This window comes from Microtus ochrogaster, linkage group LG7_11 (assembly GCF_000317375.1).
Source record: "Microtus ochrogaster isolate Prairie Vole_2 linkage group LG7_11, MicOch1.0, whole genome shotgun sequence".
NCBI classification, from domain to species: Eukaryota; Metazoa; Chordata; class Mammalia; order Rodentia; family Cricetidae; genus Microtus; species Microtus ochrogaster.
The window spans coordinates 9,369,590-9,383,762 of record NC_022032.1 but is presented as its reverse complement, the minus strand read 5'-3'; the positions used below and the strand labels follow the sequence as shown (position 1 = coordinate 9,383,762).

The window sequence follows — 14,173 nt, the reverse complement described above, 5'->3', positions numbered from 1 at the left end:
ATTACTCTCTGTTGAGTGTTTATTGAGTGCCTGCTGAATCTGCCAGTGTAACCATTTTTAGTCATTTCTATCATTTTACGATGGCTTTTTGTTCTATGGCAGCCACAGAAGCTGGACTTTGTAGCTGTAGCTCTCCATATGTTAAACTGATGTTTGGAATCATTTTCTATTTGATAAATTTTAGAAAAAGATAGACTTTTCTTAAATTTAGTGTATACTCAGATCAAATCACAAGTGTGCTTAGCTTTCCATTCTTTGTAACTGTTTGTTCTCAGATTTTTAGTTTTGTTCTTCCTATATTTTAAGATACCTTTTGTTGAAATAAATTATGAATAACTTGTTTGGTAAAATAACTTTAATTTATACCCGAAAGTTTATAGGGGTAGTTTGAAAATCTGGTTAGTAGTTTAGTTGACATCAAATGAAAAAATAATCTAGTTAAGATTAGAATTTTATTGTTTATTAACTACTAGCTGTATCAAACTTGTTTTCTTTGCCAAAACTTTCACTTTCCACCCTTGTGCCTTTATTACTATTTTGTCATCTTTATTTTGCATGTTTTAGTTTGATTTCCTATATTCTTCCTTTCCTCCTTTTCTGTCATTCTCCCTGCCCATCCTAGAACATGTTATTAACAATGCTTTAATTTAATCTGTACTTGCAGATAGTTCTGTTATGTCTTCAGTGAGAGAGACATCTTCCTGTCTCCTCTCCTAATCTACCCCACTGACCCTGTAGGTGTTTATTGCTCTACCTCCCCATAATTTGCTTACATTGCTATATTAATATTTGTTAGTTTTTATGATTTTCTATTTGATTCCCCACATAAAATGTTGCAAGTTCTCCTGTCTTTCCTATGTGTTATTGCCCTCTCCCTCCCATGTCTGTGCATACCTAGACCCCTTTCCTTCCCTGTTGGCTTACATCATAATTTGGGTTAGCTGTTATATAGTTATTAACCTAAACATTTTACTTTAATCCTTATATTGCTACATTTTTGCTTATTGTTTTGTATTCTTGTTATTAGAGATTTTTGTTTTCTATGTACTTAACAGTAATTCTTCTGGGAGTTTTTTTCCCAGCCATATAAATGGTGTTTTCCTAGGTTTATTCATATTATGTTGTTTGACAGTTTTATCTTCTTGGTATTGTGCCCATCTAAAAGATGTAGCATCAACTGCTACTACAACTGCATTTCACTCTACAGTCGTGAATGATGTAATTCTTAGAATAAGACATTCTGTTATCAGGTCAGAACACCTGAAACCTCATGATACACAAGTTTTATTTACTGTAGCAACTGTTTCCCATAGCTGCAATATCCAGAGAAACTTCTTTATTGGCTGTTTCTCACAGAGATGAACAGAAATCACTCCTTATGATCACTAGCCTTTATCTGTATTTGGATAGATAATCAATCTTTTGGTCTGTAAGTGTTTGGCTGAAGTTATACTGAATTCAGTTTTGCATCAGTGAATGAACATTGTCTTATTTTTAAAGTTTTAGTTATGTTGAAATGTGGTTTTCATTGTGTTATTGCATTCTCAGTGTGTTGTAGCTACTATAGCTTTCGGAATGGGCATTAATAAAGCCGACATTCGCAAAGTTATTCATTATGGCGCTCCTAAGGAAATGGAATCCTATTACCAGGAAATCGGTAGAGCTGGCCGGGATGGACTTCCGAGTTCTTGTCACGTACTCTGGGCTCCAGCAGACTTCAACTTAACTAGGTAAAAATGCTTATTGCTTTCACCTTACAAGTTTATTTTTTACTTTCCAATAAAATATTGGAGGTAGTGTCCAAATTTTGGGGGGAATCTGTGAGTATATTTAAAGGGGTCCCAACTGAAAAGTAAGCTAAACTAACAGAACGTCCATCAAGAGCACCATGGTCTTCTCACATAGGGGATGAGCCATTTCTACCAATATCCAGTTAGCATGAGAAACTGAGAAGGTCAGGACTCTTCCTGGACAGGTATCATAGGTCTTATGTATACTGTCCTGTTGTGCGGCAGTGAGCAATACCCTCCCTTTAAATGATATGTCTCCAGATTTACTATTGTTTCCATGATTAGTTTCATAAGCGCATGCCGTTGCTCATAGACTGTGAAAATTGCCTTGTGGACTATATATGGATAATCATGTCCTAGTATATTGACAGAGTGCTATCATAAAATAGGAAGTGTTCACTGTTTAAATTTGTGAAAAGGAAAACAACTTAAATACTAAGTAAGTTGTCACTTAAGTTCTGTTAGATTATATTTGAAAGAACAGCTCCAACTTACAAAAATCTTAGGTGCAGTATTTACCTCTTTATCTATGGGAGACCAGGGAAAGAAGCCAGTACACCTCAACTACTGAGCCTGTTAACATGAGGGAGCTTTCAAATGTTCTTCCAGGTTGATGAATAAGTTAGGATCTTCAGGGGACACATTAGTTCATCTTAGTAGAATGATGGTTGAGCCTACCCAATGCAGGTATTGTTCATCTTCATCATAGAACATCTTCCTTTTGAACACCATGGCCTGAGTGCCAAGGATACAAAGCTAAATAAAAGGAGGCATGGTGCCTGCTTTTGTAGACTCCATCTAGTTGGAGTGGGAGATCTTAACTAGAGAACTGTGTACATACGCATGCATAGTGTTCTTTTTATTATTCTCATTTTGTACTTGGAAGTGTCGATTATTAATTTTTTTAGAAGATCATATAAATGTATCTTTGTTCTTATTGTCCGTTTTAAGACAGTCTCACTCTGTAACATTGGCTGGTCTGGAATATAGACCAAACTGGCCTTGAACTTGTAAACATCCCTCTGCTTCTGGAATGTTAGAACTAAAGGTTGTCCAAATAGTTTGATAAATGTATTTATTTAATTGTTAAGTGCTATGAAAGAAAGTTGCTTAGAGTGGAGTGTGCTGTTTACCAACTTGGAAAGTCAGGTAATGCTTCCCTGAAGAAGTAACAGCTCAAGAGTTGGGATAGAGAAGTCAGAAATTTTGTGATAAAATCTAAGTCTTTCTTCTAGGAATAGTCAGTGTATTTTACTTTGTAAGATGTAAGCTGAACTCTGGTTCCCTGTAAGCAAGTGTTCTTAACCATTGAGCTGTCTCTCCAGGCAAGGCATCTCTGTCTTTATCAAACCTTTTTGAAACTAATGTTAAATATGTTGGATAGAACACATCTGTGAAAGCTACTATTAAATTTGGAATATATCAAATAGCAGTTGGTTAATACCAGAACTTATTTTATTTGTGCATTATGCTAACATGCTGGAAACATTATAGGCCTGGGTTTTCTAATGCAAGCTCATCAATAGTTACAGTTCTGGTTTACTTGGGCTTAAAAGGTATGCTAAGAGGTTTATCTCATTAGGATTGATCAGGAAGTAATAGTGGTTCCAGAACACCTATACAGTTGTCAATTATTATCCATGGGTCTAGGACCCTCAAGATACCAGAATTCTCACCATGCTCAAGTCTCTTGTACAGAACAGCACAGCATTTGTATACAGGCTGTGTACTCTCCTGTATTCTTTGTCTCTAGCTTGCATATAATATCTATTATAAAAAAAAGATGGATAAATTGTTTTATAATGAAATGTTTTGGGAATAATGACAAGAAAAGTGTTTCAGCATGTTCAGTTCAGATGCATCCATCGTTAGGTCTGATAGGGGTTTAACTTGGGGCTAACCGAATCTCTAAGTGCTGAGTTAGTGGGTGCAAAGGATGAGATGCTTGAACTTTTAGTACAGATAGAGTGCTCTGTGTCCATGAAAAAGTGGCAAAAACTCTAGGGTAAGGATACAACAGAGTAGAGCTAGGGTTGAGGATGAAGTTGTACTGTCAAGATTTTGAACTTACACAAGAAAACAAAGAGTTGCTAAGTCTTAGCTTCAAGGGTCAATGTGATTTATAAAAGTTTTAGGCTATCTTATGCTAAAATTCTGTGACTGAGAAAAGAAAGTTGTCTAAATGATCATGCAGTGATTTTAGCTACCTGATGTTTGTTTATTTGTTTAATTCTGTACTGCTGGGTATCAAATCTGGACCTCACTCATCCTAGACAAGCATATTTAGGGCCACTGCCTCAGTCATTATTATGTAATATGATATTCCTTATTATGTGATTTTGTATTTCTTACTGCAGAGTCATAACACAGGCAGTGTCCCAATGATTATATTTACTATTTTTATATTCATATCCAGTAGTTACTGCCATCTTTTGCTTCAAAGAGAACAATTTGGAGAATAATCTCAATCTAATGAATCCTTGACTATCTGCAACTGATTTCTCTTAATATTAATGAATTTAGAATTTGTTAAAATTTCTTTTTTGTGAAATAATGTATTTAAATTATTTAGTAGTAGCAAAATAAAAATAATAAATATTTTATTGAGTTTCCTTTTTTCAAATGAAATGAACATGGAAGAGATAGATCATTCAAATATATTTCATCCCAACCAAATGTACTAAGATAGAGTTCTGAGTATAGACAGTTGTTTTTTTTTTTTTTTTTTTTTGTTCATTCTATCTCAGAAGGATGGGGAAACTAGATAAAACTGATTTTCAAAAAAATCTATGAGCTAGTAAGCATGAGATTAGATAGCTTCACAGGAATCAGTGTTTCTAATTTAGGGGATTTGGAGAAAAAAATACATTGTAAGTAGTGCCATCCATTGATAATAGTTTTGAATGATGGATCATTGTACATTCAGACTTTCTAGAACCCCTTGAATACTGTGTAGGATATTTTGAGTAATCAGAAGGCTGGGTGTTGCAAACATTAGTGAGTGTAGTCCATAATGATGAGGTTCAGCATTATCATCTAATTCTTATATATTAAATCAGAATTTCATATTGCAAAATCTAAAAACCACTTCACACAGACTTTTTTTAATTCTTGGAAAGATGTGTAATACTGCCTGGAAGATTTCATCACCTGATATTTGAAATTCATGGAATTTGCTCACAGAAGGCTAGAAAGTAACCGTTGTGTTGAGCTGTAGCAGCACTGACTCTTACAGATGCAAACAAGTGTTCACAGTCCGAAGCACGTTCAGTATTGTGGCCCAAAGATTAGTTGTGACTGTCCAAGGAAGAAACCTGATTCTAACACTTCCCTGTTGCTCTAAGTGCCCACAGTACAGATGGAAAGTGTAGGGCTGGGCTGTCCTCCGAAAGCCCATGGGAGGAAGGTTCACACTGCAGTGATGAGCCTCTCTCAGTGTTCCTTACATAGATGCTTCCACTTTCTTATAAAACCTCCATTAAGACAAAAGATACATTTCCTGTAAAATGTTCAGGGCCTATATGTTCGAAAGCTCACTAGAAACTATGACATATGTGGTCTGTAAATCAAACTGAAAACCTTCAAAGTCATCGATGAAATTCTCCTGTCATGGGGCATGACTGGGAAAAATACAGGCCATTCCTAGGGAGACAGAAATTGTGATGCAGTGGGGGATTCTGTGGGCTATAAAATTCAAATAACAAAATTGACAGGATAATTTTAAATGTTCTTGTGATTTTCAATTTGCAGGCATCACTTTCTTGAGATACACAACGAAAAGTTCCGGTTGTATAAATTAAAGATGTTAGCGAAAATGGAAAAATATCTTCATTCCAGTCGATGCAGGCGGCAGTATGTATTACTTGTTTTATCGGTTAGAAGCATAGGCCTTTAGATGGCACTTTTAAAAAGTCAATTAAAGTATTTTTAAAGAATAATTGCTGTGTACATGCTGAATTTTAGGACGGGTTTATTTGTGTTTAAATAAATTGATATGAAGTGATGGGGTCCCGAATAACTGCAGTAATGGTGGTATGTACCTCACTGGGTGGTGGGTTTAACATGTTCATATTTGTTCTTTAATTTAAAACTTCCTCTTCGTCAGAATCATCTTGTCCCACTTTGAGGACAAGCGACTGCAAAGGGCCTCCGTGGACATTATGGGGACTGAGAAGTGCTGTGACAACTGCAGGTCCAGGTAAACATTCCTTCTTGAGGAATCCTAGAAGCTGTCTTCTCCTTCTCCTCAAATCATGCTTCATTAGTTTTTAAAAATGGCATAGTTACTTTATTTAAAATAAAACATTGTAAAGAGGTTTACTTTTATACAATAAAGTCAGAAAATAGTAAATCTAGCTAGTCAACAGTTACATTTAAATATAAATAGCCTTAAAGTACTCATTAAAGGTATAAATTATCAAAGTGTATTTCAAAAGATTACTATCGGTTTTTTTTTTCCATAAGGCCAAGTAAAGTTATACAGATAGGTTAAAAATAACTAAATACAAAATACTGTGAAAATACTAATAAAGAAAAACTTAAGTTGCTAATTTAGTATTGGCAGTGTGGACTTTAGAACAAAGCATATTATCCAAGATAAAGAAGGACACTGGACAATGCAAAAATGCCAAAGTTCTTCAGAGAAATGGCACCAAGGCTAGAGCAAGGGCATGAGCGAGGGCGTGCAGGAGGGCGAGAGGGCACAAGGGGAAAGGAGGGATGAGAAAGAAAGAACAGAGAAGGGGGTGATATTGGACATTGTTGGCAAGTCTTAAAACTTATAGCATAAGCCAGTGGTCTGGACACTACGTCAGGCAAGAGCTGATGTTACAGCGTTCAACAGAATTCCTTATACAGCAAGCCTGTTTTTGCTGAGACTTTTAACTCAAAGAGAGTAATTATCGAGCATAGTTTCCTTATTTAAAGTCATCTCTTTATCAGTAGTGTTCACATCTACAAAATACATTTGCTGTGGCATCCAGTTTATTGTCTGACCAAACAATTGAGCCCCATAGCATAGCCTTTTTGACATGTTAGCCATACAGCCCTGAAGTCATAATCCTGCTTATGCACAGACCTCACTCAAGAACCTGCAGAACTAAAAGGGGGAACAGAAACCCACAGGGACATTTGGTGACATCAACTCTTGTTTACTAGTCATTAATAGAATTAGTGGACAAAAGTGGGTAAGGAATGCCAAGAGTGATGGGCATGCCTGTAATCGCAGGACTCAGGGTTCAGACAGGAAGACTAACAGCAAACCAGCTCTTATTAGTTTCTTATGAGCCTTTCACCCGTTCTTTTCAAGGGCGTCTGGAATACTTGGGCACATGTATTTCCTCTGAGTCATCAAACAAGCCCTGACAAATGAAAATATTCTATTTGGATAAAATATGTTTTTTACTTTAGTAGAGTTAAAGTTAAGTTAGAAAGCAGCAGTGGGAAGAAAAGGGGACTCTCCAAACCCTTAGAAATAAAACAGTGTACTTCTAAATAATTTGTGAGTCAAAGTCATACAACAAATCAGAAGGCATTTTTGAACCATGTAATAAGAATATGAAATGTCTGGGATATAGCTAGTATGATTCTGTCAAGATAATTTGTAGTGTTAAAAGCAACATTTTGGAGTATACACATCATACAAATAACAAAACATTCGCTTTAAGAACTAGGCAACTAAGCCGGATGGTGGTGGTGCTCGCCTTCTATCACTTGGGAGGCAGAGGCAGGCAGATCTCTGTGAGTTTGGGGCCAGCCTGGTCTACAAGAGCTAGTTCCAGGACAGGCTCCAAAGCTGCAGAGAAACCTGTCTCAAAAAACAAGAAGAAAAAAGAAGTAGGTAGTTAAGAGGAAACTTAACAGGAAGTACGTAATAAAAATAAATGCATAACTCAGTGAATAGAAAACAGAAGCAGTAGAGGAAATTCATTGAACCCCGAAGTTCATTATAAAAGTTAAAAAACCTTTTTATAAAAAGACTGACAGAAAAAAAGGGGAGCACAGATTATCAATATCGAAGTGAAAGAAATTTACTGCAAACCCCATAATCATGGGGACAAAGGGACTCTCTGAAAAAAATCAGTTTTCAGAAACTGAGTAAGGCAGATCTCATGAGCCAGTTTCTCAGTGTCCTCTAGTGGGCAGTGTCCAGGCACAGTGAAATGTATCCAAAATGCTTGTCTAACCACTATAAGGACTACTGACTTTCTCCTTTAGAACCTCTCTAGCCCACTTGGCTTCAGTGACAAATTCTGGCACACGCCAGAATAAATGAAGTTATAGCCCAGTTCTACAGTGTGGTTCCACAAGTGTCTTCTCTGAAAGACAGAACTGTAGGGAGGCTCAGCAGCTGGCAGAGGTTAAAGGCAGGGAGCATGGACTTGAGAACAGTGTGTTTGCTGGATCTTGATTGTGACGAAGGTTTGATGAATCTGCTTATAGGATATGCACAGTTTGACTGTATTCTACTCTACAGAGAAGAAACACAGATGGTCCTTCTTTGACTTAGGTGTGTCTCTGGGTGCAGTAGCTATATGTCAGGAGCAGCATTTTGGGTTGGGTAAGAGTTTTAAAAACTTTTGGAGGTTAGTGATAACCACAATACCATACATTTAAAGTGGCGAGATAAAATATGGATCATAGTTTATGGAAACATGATAACTTTAGACACTCTGAAGAGAAAGTCACATAGCATCCTACCATGGAGGTAAGTGAGAGAATAAACCTAAGCAGGGCTTTTCTTCCTTAAATCCAAACAGAATGTTTCTATCTGGAATCTTGACTGCATTCCCACTGCTATTTAAAGATATGTCTGACATGGAAAGTAGTTGAATTTGGTAATTTAAATATAATAGTTGACAGCCTCTGAGAATTTCTTTTGTTCTCAAGCTAAATAATACTTATTTCATTAATGATAATTTTGCATCAACCTGGAGAGAAACTAATGAATTTAACTGCTAAATGTACCAGGATGACAAGTTCATAAGCTCCTGTGTTGTATTTTAAAAATACTAGGTTTCGGGGCTGGAGAGATGGCTCAGAGGTTAAGAGCATTGCCTGCTCTTCCAAAGGTCCTGAGTTCAATTCACAGCAACCACATGGTGGCTCACAACCATTTGTAATGAGGTCTTGTGTCCTCTTCTGGCCTGCAGGCATACATACAGACAGAATATTGTATACATAATAAATAAATAAATATTTAAAAAATACTAGGTTTCAAACTAGCATGCTGGTGCATAACAACTTTTTTAAGTTAAAAACTTTTTCATTAGCTTCCTTTTCTGGTGTAAATTAACACAAGCGTCCAGTATTTATATCATTGACTATGTGAAGCTGCCCGAGCTGGGATCCTGCAGCGCTGTTTTCTTGAGCCTGCTATCTCCTGAGTGCCTCCATGAAACTTAGCTTCTGGGTATAAGAAAGCAGTCTCTGGGATGCTGTAATCTGATTTCTGTGTTTTAGATAATGCCACGTGCTCTTGATTGTAATAAGCTTTATTTGTGGTTTCAGAAGCATTGGACACATTTGAGATATTTTTTAACATGGTTCATCGTTATATCTCTTTATTTCTGAAGAAACATGCTTTGTCTGTGTTTTCTTAGTATGCTATTGCTTTTCTTCAGATTGAGTCATTGCTATTCCACTAACGACCCAGATGACACATTCCAAGACTTTGGTCCACAAGCATTCCAGCTGCTCTCTGCTGTGGACATCTTAGAGGAGAAGTTTGGAATTGGGATTCCTATTTTGTTTCTTCGAGGATCTGTAAGTGTATCTGTAGTGACTCCTGTGACAGTTTCTGACTGTGCTTCCCGCTGCCGTGTCTGTAACTCTGGCTTTAGATGACTTACTGGCAACTCAGAGTCATCTTGAGTTCCAGCTTAACCCTGAAGTTGTTGCTTTGAACAACTCCTGTATCCCATCAGATGCTGTTTTGCTGGCGGTGTTCAGCTGTGCACTGCAGACTGGAAATAATGTATTAGCTTACCACACTGCAATTGCATTAATCCCTAGACTGGGGTTTCTTGGGATAATTAAAGAAAGTTAACTTTCATTGTATCTAGGGATTGGTAGAACAAAACTGTATCTTCTGGTGCCCAGGTACAATTGTGTTCTTTGCACAAAATTTTAGTTTTGGGAATTATTTTGTAAGTGTCTGTGCTCAGTAACAGTATATGGCAGCATATTCTTGGCTCTGATTGTATCTCAAGTTGGAAGTACTTAACATTTCAAGAAGAGGGTTTTGTTTATTTTGGTTCTTTATAAGTTGAATAACTGAGTTTAATTGAACTACTTTCTGTTTTGAGTGATTCATGTGCCCTCATTATGCTGACAAATGTCATTCACGAACGTGCTTAAGACCCAACCCTCACACTTTCAAACCTGCTTTTCTCTAGTCCTTCTGCTTATATGGTAATTTTATTTCTGAATTAAAGTCTGTGAACTTAAGACCTGTATATTAATATCACTTAAGTAAACCAATAGTAGAAGGCATGATACTTTGCAGAGATATCTCCTGGTTAAAAAATATGCTTTATAGTAAAAAATAAATGTTCATTTTTATATAGAATTTTAAAATCCTTAAGGTAAACATTTTCTTGTTAAATAGTCAAATGCTTCCTGTAAATGGTTTTGCTTTTGCTTAGTAAGTATTCTATGGGATTAGTTGTGAACTATTTTTAATGAAACTCATTAAAACTTATATTACCTTTTTAGATCTCGATGTTTTCAAGATAAAAGGGTTTTAAGATTTTGGTTTTAAATGGCAAATTTGCCTAAATTTTTAGCAATAGAAGTGTTGCTAAGGAATTTTTACTTTTATCAGCTTTGCAGATCAGCTCAAATAATTTAAACCTATACGTTAATTTCTATCCTTGTCACTTTAAACCTTATATCCAATGTGAGCAATTTATAAAACTACCTTGTTTTAATTTGGTATAATCCAGCTATATCCAATATCAATAAAGTTTGCTTCTAGACAGACTTCAAGTGGTCACAAGAGGGATCAGGTTTCACTTATTATTTGAAAACCAAGTCAGACCTCTTATACTGACAGTGCCTTCTGGGAGTCCTCAAATTAAGCAGCTCGCCCTCAGTGAAACTTTATACTACCCTTGCTAGCTAAGAGTGGAAAGCTTTGAAAAAGTATCACTTAATGGAAATCCGTGAGTGCTAACGATAGCGAGAACAAGGGGAGTCACCTGCTCCTGCGTTCATGGATCCTGGTATCTACTGGGATATTGTTGGAAAATTATAACTGTAATTCTCTCGAGAACTAAGCAAGTTGTTCCAATTTAGGACAAGTTAATACCTTTGTAGGTATTGTTAATATGTAAGATGATATAGCCGCCAGTTTTGGAGTGACTTTGAAGAGATGATGTTTATGAACATACATATGGTTTCTGTAGGGCTTGATTCGGTCACACCTGTTTTTCTAAATATTATGAACTCAGTTTATCTATAAGTTTGTAAAGTGGAGTTTCAGTTTTTGTTTTAATGTGCCTGATTACGAAGTCACCAGTATTGCCTGGAGAACTTTGTGTTCACTGACTCAACAGCTCACCATGTAAAAAGCTCTCACATTGTTTGACCATGTCAGAACATAGTCAGTGGCTGTAATTTAAAGAAAAACATGATCATTTACATCCATAAGATTGCCATCTTCCTGAATTAGATAACACTTAGACACTATATTGGGATGCGTCTCTGTGTGTGTGTGTGTGTGTGTGTGTGTGTGTGCACATGTGCATGTGTGTGAATGCTCTCACCTATGTGTGCACGTGTGAACACCAGAGGTGGAATTTGAGTATCTTCACCTGTTTGCTCTTATTATTATCTTTCTTTTGAGACAGTTTGTCAGTGAACCTGGAGCCCAGTGTTTTGGATAGACCGATTTGCCTGGAGTCTTTGACATTGTCCCGACTTCAGTTCCTGCCACCCAGTGCTACAGTTGTAGGCAGTGCTACCACGTGCACCCAGCTTGTTTTCTTAATTATTTTCATTACCTTTTCAAGAGTTCATACATGTATGCAATGTATTTTGATAATAATCATCCCCCCATACACTATTCTCCCAACTCTTCCCAGATCTATCCCTCCACCTTTTCACCCCATCCCAACTTTATACCCTCCCCAAACCCTGGTGATGAGTATGGGGCCATCTACTGGCATGTGTCCAACCTACCGGGGCTACATCCTTAAAGAAGAATGATTCTCTCCTTCCAAAGCCATCAGCTTTCAATAGGTGCTCAGTAGGGGCTCATGAACCTCTCTACCCCATGCTGAAAATTATACTAGCTTGAGTGTGTGCAGACACCCACAGATGCTGTGAATTAATGGGTGCAGTGGTCTGTCATGCCCAAAAGACACTGTTTATTCCAATCCCAGTCCTGTATGACCTCTGACTCTAACAATCTTTATATCCCCTTTTGGGATGAACCTGGAGCCTTGCAGGAAGGAGTGTAACATAGATGTCCCGCTTGTGGATAAACGGTCCACAGACACGTGTTCTTTGTACTTGGAGCAGTTGCGAGTGTCTGCATTAACACCATCCAGTGCACTAAGAACCTCTGAAGAGGCTTGAGAGTGGTACTAGCCTGCGGGTACAGGGATAGGAATTTAGAGGCGAGTTTTATTCTATGTTTGTTTACCAGAATAATAGTAATAGATTCATCCCTGGGACCTGTGAGCTCCCTAACCAAAGGTTCTGGTCAGATTTATCATGGATGTAGTTCCTCCTGCGGAGTGGTTATGGGAGTGGTAGGGAAAGGAAGATGCTTAAATCCTGTCAGAAAGTGCTTGGTTAACCCTATAATATTCATGCCACTATTGTACCTTTGGGCACATCTGGACGTGCCAGATGTTAGTTGCACAGCATTAACAACTGGGTAGGACTTGCCTTTTCCTCCCCTAGCAGGCTGCATAATACCTTCTAGTACTGTGAAAGCTAGCCAGGAAAAAGGAAGCTTCCTGGTCAGTGCTGACTTGACTTCTCCATGTCCAGTGGCCAAAGCACGTGGTGTCTTTAGCAATTCAACCTTGCACCCAAGTTCTGGTGGGAAACTAAGAGTGGCAGTGGCCTGTATTGTTTGGGGGATCTATAGGACAAATTTAGCAACAGTTTGAGAGGGGGTGTCCCACACATGACACTGGGTTCTTTGGTTGGTGACCTGTGGCTTCCTTGAGTAGGTTAGCCCCTGTGTAGGGTAACTTCATTTACTCTCTCGTGTGTGTGTGTGTGTGTGTGTGTGTGTGTGTGTGTGTGTGTGTGTGTGTAGGATGCTTATAAAATAGTAAGTTTTTATATGGGCTTTTAAAACAATGTTTAGTGTTACCCTCCTCCCCACCTACTCCTCCATCCTACCTTCTCATCCCACTCTGCACGTTTCCCCCTCTCCGTCACGCGTTGTCATCCCCCTCTGCTAAGATTTTCTTCCCTTCCCCCACCCCTACTAATGATCCCTCTCTAGTTTCTTGGATTCTACAGATCTCCAAATGAAACACACTATTCTAAATGTTCACTGGTAGGATCCACTTGTGAGACTGTAATTTGGTTATAATCACCTTCTACTATTTTCCCAACTCTTTCCAGATACATCTCTGCACCTCTGCACCCCATCCCAGCTTTATGCCCTCCTCCCACCCTGTTGATGGGTATGGGGTCATCTGCTGGAATGTGATATACCTACCAGGGGCTACACCCTTAAAGAGGTTTAACACCAGTTTTCATTCCCACAAATAGTACACAAGGGTTCCCCAGAGCATCGTCAGCATTTCTTGTCTTTTTAAAAAAAATCTTATCCTCAAAGTAGATTCAACTTGAATTTTTGATGGTCAAGGATGGTAAATATTTTAAAAACATTTCCTAGCCATTTTGTCTTTCTTCTGAAAATTCTGGTTAGTTCTGTAGCCTACTTTTTGTTTGTTTTCTTGATGTTTAATTTTTTGAAATCTTTGTGTATTCTCTACACACCCTCTGTCAGATGCGTGGCTGGTATTTCCATTCTATAGGCTGCTTCTTCAGTTGAGTAACTGTTTCTTTTATAGTGCAGCCTTTTTATTTCATGAAATCTTACTTGTCGATTAGGGATCCTGTTTTCTAGATGACTGGGGTCCTTTTCAGAAAGTTCTTTCCCGAGCTTGTATTTTCACGTGTACTCCATACTCTTTCTTGTAGATGTTTCAGGGTTTCAGTCTAGCATTGAGACATTTGATTTGTTTTTAATTGATTGCCGTATCTACTCTCTATATAGGGGCTGGGGACATAAACTCAGGTCCTCATATTTAGGCATCAAGTCCTTTATCCACTGAGTCTAGAGATTTGACTTGTACGGCTGTTAGAAATGTTGATAGATTTATGTGTGTGTGCATACATGTGTGCATGCG

At 37.7% G+C, this 14,173-nt stretch overlaps 1 protein-coding gene across 3 annotated transcripts in view; it reads left to right on the top strand.

Annotated features, from left to right (window-relative positions):
* The window catches only part of Wrn (Werner syndrome RecQ like helicase), a 96,015-nt gene that overhangs the window by 51,735 nt on the left and 30,107 nt on the right, over positions 1–14,173 (top strand). For all 3 annotated transcript variants that reach the window (XM_026786927.1, XM_005362508.3, XM_026786926.1), the window contains 4 exons: positions 1,549–1,730; positions 5,541–5,642; positions 5,896–5,988; positions 9,413–9,554. In XM_026786927.1, coding sequence (XP_026642728.1) covers positions 1,549–1,730; positions 5,541–5,642; positions 5,896–5,988; positions 9,413–9,554 — 519 coding nt within the window. The remainder of the gene's footprint in view (positions 1–1,548; positions 1,731–5,540; positions 5,643–5,895; positions 5,989–9,412; positions 9,555–14,173) is intronic.